The sequence below is a fragment of the Lepidothrix coronata genome, unplaced genomic scaffold (assembly GCF_001604755.1).
Source record: "Lepidothrix coronata isolate B3197 unplaced genomic scaffold, Lepidothrix_coronata-1.0 Scaffold102, whole genome shotgun sequence".
Classification (NCBI taxonomy): Eukaryota; Metazoa; Chordata; class Aves; order Passeriformes; family Pipridae; genus Lepidothrix; species Lepidothrix coronata.
The window spans coordinates 768,906-778,562 of NW_016690282.1; the positions used below are offsets into that span (position 1 = coordinate 768,906).

Consider the following 9,657-nt stretch of genomic DNA (forward strand, 5'->3'; position numbering starts at 1 on the left):
GCAAGCTGGGACTAGGAGGAGCAGGATTGGGGTGAGAAACAGCCCAGCCGCATCTGGGCAAGAACAGGCAGCATCCAGCTGTGCCACATCACTCTTCCTGACTCCTGTTCCCTTCTCCCTCCAGTGCTTTAGGCTGTGTAGTGAGTCTTCACCCACAGAAATGATGTAGGTATTTGTGTTGCCCAGAGGTGGGTTGAGGCCATGTGAGCTGGCCACCAGCCATGGCATCATGTGCAAAGGGTGGCTGTAGAACTTGCTGTCCCGGGAAGGTGGGTAAGGCAATCTGGACGTGTTTCTGAAAAGCATCAACTGCAGAGGAGTGGCAGCCATCATGAAGGGAGGGAGCTTGGAAAATCACAAACAGGGATAGGAGGCGAGGGAGGCTCGAAGTGCAGAAAGCAACATCAAGCACTTGAATGGAGAAAGAAAACTAATTCCCAGCACAGCTCTTCAGCTGGCCTCCACACAGAAAAACAGGTGTCCTTGGAGCTAAGCTCCAGCAAGGTCTACAACAGCTTCAGCAAGCGTTAGAAATACCACGTCACCTGGGAATTTAAGAGCAGGCAGGACAAAGCAATAAGGAAAGATTTACGCAAACGGAAGTAGGGAATAGAAAGAGAACAGAAATAAGGGGGAGATTGTGGCTCACACACATCACAGCTCTGCAAGCTGCCTGATGTCACCCAGCCCTGCTGCACAATGTCTACAGCACTGACAGCATTGGAGGGCACTGCTGGGACCAAAACACCTTTACTTTTTACACAACCTCCAGCACCATGCATGGGGACAAGTGAAGACACCAGCAGATTCTGCAGGCCATGCAGGGCTCAGGACACCACCGATGGCAACTGCACAGCTTCCCACAACTTAGCATTTGATGCAGCCTCGTGCTGGCAATTGGCTCCCGATGATGATCTCTCTCCTCTCTGCCAGCTGGGACTCCTCAGCATGAGTTCCCTCGCTGTTTCAACTAGCTAGAAAGAGAGGAGTGTGGTCCTTCCAGATTTCCAGGCTACAGAGTCTGCTGTAGCACCCAGTCCTTGCGTCTCCACCTGGAAAGTCAGCCCATAGGCCTTTGCTGAGAGGGATATCTCCATGAACATGATAACTGTGGGCAGTGGGGTGTAGGAAAGTGAACTGCTGTGGAGAGAGAATGACCTGCCTTGTTCAGGGCAAAGGTGTTCATTCTGAAACCTACTGGTGCCATGACAATCTGTAATTGTTTCCCATCTTCAGTGTGGAAGTCTGTGTGCCCCACAATGTCACTGCTTTCCACAAACACTTTTTGCCAAGCTTTCCCTCTTTCAACCTGCTATTAAGAAATTATGGGTGCAGATCTGCCTCATGTTAAGAGTTACATACTCAGGATCCATACAGCACTAATTAAATTCCATATGTAATTAAGGAAAAGGAGGGTTGTTGCAATGACTAAGTTTACTGTGAATGTTGTGAGTGGTGATGGCAGGTCTCAGACATGGCTACAGGATTGTGGAGGAGGTGGCTGAGGAGCTCTGGGGAACTTGAACTCAGTGGGTTTGAATGAGCGAGCTCATCTCTCACTGCCAACATAAGACCATCTCAGTGGGGATAAGGTGTGGGTCTGATGATCCTTGTCATGCGGTCAGAAACTGTGATGCTAATGGATATTCCTTTCTTGCCTCTCTAGACCCTTTCTAGGGCTTCTTCCTGTTTTTCTTCTACAGCATGACCAAAAGCTCCCAGGCCACAGGACTGAGGCTCAGGGGCTCTATCTGTGCTGGCAAACAGGATCTGTCTTGCTCACACTTGCAAGTCAGGTGGCATCACACACCTTGTGTTCCCAGAGCAAAACTGTCTCATCCAACGGAGGGTGGCCTTGGGTGGCTGCATTCACCTGCAGCACATGGACTTGGCACACCGGGAAAGCTGAGTATCCCGCTTGGTCCTCCCCTCCCCTCTCATGACTCATGTCATGGCCACGTGACAAAATGGGAGCTATGTGAGGTCAGCCAGGCACCGCAGCAAACCACAGCATTGTAGCAATGCAAATCCCACTGGCTCCCTCCCTCCCACATGTGCTAGACTGATCAAAGGCCTTGCTTGGACATTGTTTTCATGGGCTTCTCTGGCAGCCTGATGATGCAGAAAAATGCTGGAGAAAGATGTTGTGGGGCTGGAGTCCCAACATAGCCGAGTGATGCTCACCACCACTTTCTGTCCCTGGAGATGGCTCTCACCCAGCCCCACACATTTCTCATTTATATTGCCCCCCCACACCGGGTACTCTCACCATCCCTCCCTTTCCCTCTCTCTACTTCTGTCTCCTTCTATGACTCTCTTAAACACTGGCAGTGCTGGAGTCATATTAAAACCCTCAGCTTTGCTGTTTCTGGGCACTTCTGCAGTGTCTGCAAAGGCAAATAAACCAATTGCCGCCATGCTAGTGAGTCTGTGGTCAGATGGCTCATGCGGCCTACACCACCTCCAACCCAAACTGCAGAGCCCTGTGCATGGCAGAGATTGTATCCAACACACAGCAAACAAGGCAGGAGAAGGCAATTACCAGGTTTATTAAGGTCAAGCAGGGGAGAAATTCCAGCAACTTATGATTTCTTGTCCCGCCTTGCCATTCCCGCAGCACTTCCCACTGTCAGGCTGAGAGGATTCTTGGCCCTGCTACAGGGTGTCATTGAGCTGCTGCCACAGCTAAAGGTTTCTCCGCAGCTGCTCGGGGCAGCAGGGACAGAGCAGGGGAAAGTTTTTCTCCCAGGTGGACATGGGTCCCACAGCTATCCCACAACAGTGGCCAGTCTTGGAAGAGATCCCAACCCCCTCAGTGGTGCTGGCCATGTGCTCTCCTGGAAGTCTTCTCCACCATGTAGAAAGGAGCACTAAGGATTGAGCTAAGTGCACATGGGGGTGATGGGCCTGTTTCTTTCTCCTTTGCCTCACCATAATTGTCACCTGGCTCTACAGCTTATTTTGCAACTTGGTTACTTTCTTTTGCTTTGGTGACAGCCATCAATTCATTCACCATCTTCATCATCACATAGAAAAAAAATGTCTGGCCAAGTGAATAAACAGTGTGTGTGGGGCTAATATCGCTGAATAACATCACTGCTCTGAGAGCAAGAGGACCTTCAGCCCCAGAAGGAAGGGATGAAATTCCAAGTAGCAAGCACAGATCAAAGAGGAGGCAGCAATCCCTCAGAAATTTGAGAAAGACAAACAGAAAGTAAGCAGAGGGGTGAATCAGGTAGAACAATGCTGTGCATATTGTGTCATCGAGCTGTTGGCACAGACAGCTGACTTCCTTGTGCACCAGTTCAGTACTGGCAAAGATCCTTTGATCTGGATGCAGAGGCAAGGGAAGGGGGCAGAGGTGGATGAAGGCTGCCCCTGGCACATAGGAAAAGAAGGGCATGTGGGCAGGGGACAGCGTTTCTCCACTTGGGGCTCTCAGGAAGAGAGGCTTCCAGCTACTCTATTCAGACTCAGGTCCCTGTGAACTCCACCCTTCCCACCCATGCTCTGATGTGACCTTAACAGCCTGGATTTCCTACCAGGATATTTTCATTTTGGTTTCCTCCCTCTCAGAGTTTCAAGTCGTTGCACAAAATTAGCAAGTTAGGAAGTTGGGAAATGGAGTCCTTAAAATGTGTTGCAGGAATGCTGCTCAGGTCACTTGACATTATATTAACATGTCCTTCTATTCTGCATCTGGTTAGGTGGATTGTGACATTCCTAGGTGAATGCTGTGGGCCAGCGAGTGAAGGTGAGCGGGGCAATGGGTTTACCATTGCCACAGGATCTTTTGGTGGCTCTGCTGCATCCATTCCCCTCTGCCTCACATTATTTGCCCTGTTTGGGAATAGAGTGGCTACTCACGGTCTGGAAAATGTGTTTCTTCACTTAGTTCATCTGTGGTGAACAGTCAGAAACTCCTGAGTTCCTCTTAAAGTGGTCATGTCTAGGGAATGGCAAGCTGTTGCCAAATGTTCCTCCTCCAGTATCCCCTTTTTAACAGAGACCATGGCATCTTGAAGCTGCTGAGTCCATGCTCTGGCATGACTGGCACCTTCATGGTCCCTCTTCCTGGTGTCTTCTGGGACCTGGGTCACCTCAGTGTTGCCTCCATAGAAACCTCTGGTGCTGTTGATGAAACCTCTGTCCACATTGACCATATGGAATTTCCTTCCAACTCTCTTCTTCTTCTTCCTGGTCTTGTTCTGGAAGAAGAGGCAGGTGAAGACCTGCTTGAAACGCTTGCGGAAATGCTTGGAGATGAGGGCGTAGACAATGGGGTTGAGGCAGGAGTTGGTGTATGACAGGCAGTGGGAAGCCAGGCGGCAAATGTAAGTGGCTCGGTTGAAGGGGAAGTGGCCAAACCAGAAGCAGAGGATGACCAGGTGGTGGGGCAGCCAGCAGAGGCAGAACAGGATGGCCACAGCCACAATCATCTTCGTGACCTTACGCTTGGCCTTCCGGGACTCTGAGATTCTTTCTATGGGGTCTACGGAGGTCCACAGGAACTTGACGGTCCTAATGTACGCCAGGCTCACCACGGTCACGGGCAGGAGGTATCCAAAGACAAACGTGAGGATGTCCAGAACCTTTCGGCGCTGGTCCTCCCAGATGGGGACACAGATGGGCATACCATGGTAGTGGATTATCTGGTAGTAACTGAGGTAAGGCCCTGCAAAGAGCAGCGACAGTGACCAGATTGCTGCAATGGCCACTCCTGCGTTTTGGGAGGTGCGGAGGTCACGGGACTTCAGTGGATAGCGAATGGCCAAGTACCTGGCAAGGAGGGGAAGGAGATGGAGAGACCAAACACAAGATGGGTGAGATGAGGTATTTCTCCTGCCCTGTGGGGATGCCATCTATGCACCCCTACCCATGCAGCCACCCATCCCTCCCCTCTGCCACCTCTTGGGAGTGAGGGTTACAGTGAATTCACAGCTATATCAGGGTCATTCCAACAGTGAGGCTGAGATCTCCATCATCCACTCTGCTGTACTAGCTCAGGAAGGGCAGTGTGTCTCCTGAACCAGGGAAGAGAAAGATAGGAGCAAGACTCTACTGTTTCCCCTGAGGTGTGTTGCTGTCCCAGGGCTTTTGCTATTCTTGGTTATGCATGGTAGACACTCCTCCTTCCCAAGTGAGGGTCAGTAATCAAGCTTAGAACTTGGCTTTGTGGAAGGCGAGGGCATGGAGAGTTGGCTCTGCCGGCTCTGCCCCTGGGGAGACCCAACCTGCTTTTTACAGGACATTCAACAGGGCAGCCTTTCTCCCACCTCTTAGCTCAGGAGTGGCAAACACATTGTCTCTGAGCTGAGAGTCTCAAAGGAAAGGGGAGACTTACCTGTCAATGGAGACGGCAGCCAGGGTAAAGCTGCTGGCATACATGGTGAGGTAGATCAGGAAATGCACAGCCTTGCAGGCAAAGGCCCCAAAGAGCCACCCATCCAAGGTGTAAATGGTGGCCTGGAAAGGGACACAGCAGATGATGAAGCACAAGTCTGCCACGGCCAGGTTAAGGATGAAGAGGTTGGTGGTGGTGTACTTGACTTGGCCATTCTGCAGCAGCACAGCCAGCACCAGCCCATTCCCCACAGTACCCCCAAGGAAGATGAGGGAGAAGATGATGGGCACAATAATCCCTGCTGCTTGAAGCTCCAGGCTGTCAGAAGAGATGTTCCATCCCTCTGGCATCTCCCCACCTGACCGTGGGGACCTGCATGGAAAGAAAGAGAGAAAGCTCTAAGGTGCCTGATTCTAGCCTTTGACACCCATATTTCTCCAGAGATGCCAATCTCAACCAACTGGTTAAATGATGACACTAAGATCCTCATGATGTTGCTGGCAAGAATGTTGTTGGGATCAGTCAGCTCACACCTGGCTTGAGCAAAGCTGAAGCCCCTTTCTCCTGCCCAAATTCACATTCCCACCACGGCATCTCCTGTGCTCCCAGCCCCCTGAAGGATCCCTGCTGCCCTACCACTTGGCCTCCTCTATATTCCTCCTACAATCCCAAGGCTGCTAAACCTCTTGGGATTGCTTGCTTTGGCAAGTCTAAACCCTGGCTAGTATTCAACCGGGCTTGTCCACGAGGCCATGGGGAAGGGGGCTCCCATGGTCTGCGAGTGGTCCTGGCACACTCAGCCCAGGGCTGTGCCACCTCCGTCAGCAGGGACCTGATGCCTGGATCGCACCCCACAGCAGCAGCACCCCAACATACTCTTATCACGAGGGAACTCCTTAAACTGGGGCCACCTCCACTCTGGAAATGGCTGCTCCTTGCTCCCGGTGCAGTAGCTATGCTCTGCAGAGAAGAGGCAATTAAGGGCACCTTTTCATGATACTGAGAGGTAGTAATGGGCTGGATGGTGGCAGCTTGGTGAGGAGCTGCCTGAAATACAACGATAAACACTGTGAAGAAGCATGTTATTACCACAGCTCAAGGTATTGTGATCTGCTGCAAAACTTCCTCCAGCCCTGAGTAACGCTGTGCTCAGGCAGGGAGTGCCCACAGCCTATCTCCAAACGAGCCTTCCCCTTGTTTGCTATCACTAGAACAAATTGTCCTTCTCCGAGCAATAACTGAGAGGGAAAGACACCATTATCTAGCTACTGTTGACATGCAATTAACTCAGTTTTGGGTCATGCAAGCTCCTTCACCCCATGGTCCCCCACGCCTCAGCTCACGCCACTTTGTTTTCCCAGCTCCTATGTGTATCACACCAAAAGACTTTCTCTGCCTCTCTGGCTCTTCTGTCCCCTCTGTCCTACTGATAACTATCCATCTGGCCCCATGAGATCTCCTCAATGAAGCAGAGGAGCCCGACCTCCCTCTGGGCATGCATGGTCACCAGGGTATCTCTTCTCAGGGAGCCTGAGGCCACCTCTCAGCTTGGAAAGCCAGCACTCACCTTTTCAAGGAAGGGCCTGGAGCTTTGCCACTCGCTTGCGGAGGGGGAGACCTCTGGTCCAGCCCAGGTGATGGTGACAAGGAGGATGAAGACTACCAAAGAGTTTGTCCAGGCAGCTTGGTCACTCCAGTCACTCCTGCCTGGTGCTCCGCTGCCTCCCCCTGCCTGCCACCAGCTCTGCTCTCTCTCCTTCTGGAACTCCTCTCCTTTCTCTCTGTCTCCCCCTTTTTCCCTCCCTCTGCTCTTGCTGCTGAACCATAGATCTCTGTTGATTTTTTTTTCCCCTTTCTCTGAGGTTGGGTTTGGAGTTAACTCCTCTCTGCCCAGCTTTCCTGCAGGCTCAGCTGCTCCTTGTTCCAGTGAGGAAGGGGTGGCAGAGAAAAAGCCCACTATTCTCTGGTGGGAGAGAGAGAATGGAGAGGAGAAGGGTCCCATGGACCCTGGTGGCCACCCCTCAATGCTGAATGTTCAGGATGTCTTATCCAACACCTCCAGAGAACAAGAATATTCTGCCACAGCGAGCCTGGTCCCTGCCCTGTCCTTGGGATAGGGCCCTAAACCCTCTGGAGCATAAGCAATTAATTGCTATTACTGGCTGTTATTAATTATTGTTAATAGCATGGCTCTGAGCAGATTGAGCCTCTCACGCAATGTCTGACCTGGGGAAGGAGGAGAATGCAGGTTTTGGTTTCCATCCAGCCCAGATCTGCACGCCACCAGTGCTGCCAGGGCACTGCAGGGTGAGGAGGGAGGACAAGCCATCAAGGGAGGCTATGTCCAGAGGTTCAGCTCTATCACAGTTGCCTGGGACAGCATGGGTGCTGGCTGATGTGCCAAGAGATGACAGTGACCCACACAGACCTCCTGCCCTGCTGCCATGTCCACCCTGGTAACAGGACCTATACCCTGAGGACTTCCAGGTATGCTAAGACTGAGTGCAGCTAGGTGATCCTTTCCCAGCAAGACTCAAAGGCCACCAGCTTCCCTTCGCTGGGAAGGTCCTGGATGCCTCTTCCAGTTATGGAGCAGGATGCGGAGAAGGAGGTGCTGGCCCCTTCCCCTCCACAGCAGCCCTGATAGCCCTCTGGGGTCAGTGGAACCCTGTGGCCTGACAGAAGGGATCATACAGCTTCTCGATCCCACATGCCTCTGTGGCAGAAGGGAGCATGGTGTCCTCGCCAGCTCACTATCAGCTGCTGTAACCAGGGAAAAGGGGAAGGCCGTGTCTTGGGACGTGGTGATAACCCGGGGGATGCGGCGGAGCACAAGCCTGTACCCTGCCACAGCACTGCTCACCATGGAGGGACCACACCGCTGCTGCCTCCTCTTCCTCCTCCTCTGCCTGCTCCCACCACTGGGCATTCCAAGCCCACCACTGCCTCTGGAGGAACCTCAGGATCTGCCACTGACACTGTCCAGCACCGCTGACCCCACTGCCCACCTGCTGCGTGGCCGCCCCTCAGCCCCAGTGCGGCCCTACAGCCTCTCGCTGTCCCCTGAGGATTACCACTACTCCCCCAAGCCCCGGCACCTGCGCCCTGGGCGGCTGCGCCGGCTCCTAGGCTCAGCCTTCGACCCCTTCTGGATGGCGATCGAGGAGCCCCGGGGTCGCAACAGCAGCATCCTCGAGGAGAACCTGGAGTCCATGAGCAGGGACCTGGCAGAGGGTGCTGGGCGCTACCGCCGCAAGCTGTGGCGAGAGGTGGAGGGACTGGAGCTGCCCAACCTGCTGCCCCCTGGCCCGGGGTTGCCCCCTGAGCTACCTGGGGCCCTGGCCCGCCACCTGCGGCAGTGGCTGGTGGAACTGGCTGCCTGCCGCCTCACCTCCACCTGGGTTGACCTGGGACCCGTCTTCTGGCCCCGCTGGGTGCGCCACACTGCTTGTGACACCAGACCCCCCGGCTGCTCCTGGCCCCCTGGCATGATCTGCCGCCCCACACAGCTCACTCGCATCAAGCTGCTGGCCTGGCACTGCTGGGTCCCCCAGCACCCAGGCCCACCAAACTGCACCTGGCGGCAGATCCCCTACCCTGTTGTGACTGCCTGCAAGTGTTCCTGCCGCTGAGGGGGCTGCAGGGGGCTATGGAGGGACCCCATGGTACCTGTTCTTGTAGCCAAAAGGTCTGAAAAGGCGAGAGTCTGCCTGGATTCACCCTTGGATCTGGGGGGAATCCCCAAACAGAGAAATAAACCTCCAGAAAGGAAGCACGGACGGCTGCTGTCATTGCTCTTTCTTGCCAAAACCCTTGGGTGGGATGCAGCTGCTTTGCCCCTTGCCCTCCACAGGGAGGCATTAGCTCCAGTGGAGGCCCTTGTGCAGCATTTATCTCCAGAAAAGGATACGGAATGGGAAAATCGTGGAACCGAACAGCAGGCTCAGACCCTGTTTGCATCAGCCCCAGATGACTCAGTCCAAGCTGGGGCATCCCTGCCTGCTTGGGTAGGGGAGCAGGCAGGGAGCGAGGGCAGGGAAATGTCAGCAGGGAAGGGGTAGAGGGAGGTGGGTCACAGCTCAGGGTGGAATCAGTGGTGGTTAGAGAGACTGTAGGGCATCAGCAGGTAGAGGGGCAGTTTTGGGACTGCAACGAGGCAGCCTAACAAGGATAGAAGTAGGGGGTAGACAGGGACCCAGGGCTGGAAGCATCTGTAGGGTTGGGTGCATATGGAAATGGGATGGGATAGGACAGTCCTCTACTGGGTAAGATACATGAACCCCCCACCTATCCCATGATGTGAGGGACAGCTC

The 9,657-nt window shown here is 53.7% G+C and overlaps 2 protein-coding genes across 2 annotated transcripts; one reads left to right on the forward strand and one right to left on the reverse strand.

The window, feature by feature from the left end:
* Positions 1 to 2,629: 2,629 nt before the first annotated feature.
* GALR3 (galanin receptor 3) lies at positions 2,630 to 6,927 on the reverse strand. The gene is made up of 2 exons (XM_017823424.1): positions 5,345 to 6,927; positions 2,630 to 4,779 (listed from the first exon to the last, which is right to left on the reverse strand). The coding sequence occupies exons 1-2, from the start codon at positions 5,692 to 5,694 to the stop codon at positions 3,897 to 3,899; spliced, it is 1,233 nt and encodes a 410-aa protein (XP_017678913.1). The 5' UTR covers positions 5,695 to 6,927; the 3' UTR covers positions 2,630 to 3,896.
* A 125-nt stretch (positions 6,928 to 7,052) lies between these two features.
* LOC108501488 (noggin-1-like) lies at positions 7,053 to 9,047 on the forward strand. The gene has a single exon (XM_017823425.1). It carries the CDS (start codon positions 7,942 to 7,944, stop codon positions 8,974 to 8,976), a length of 1,035 nt encoding a protein of 344 aa, XP_017678914.1. The 5' UTR covers positions 7,053 to 7,941; the 3' UTR covers positions 8,977 to 9,047.
* The last annotated feature ends 610 nt before the right edge of the window (positions 9,048 to 9,657 follow it).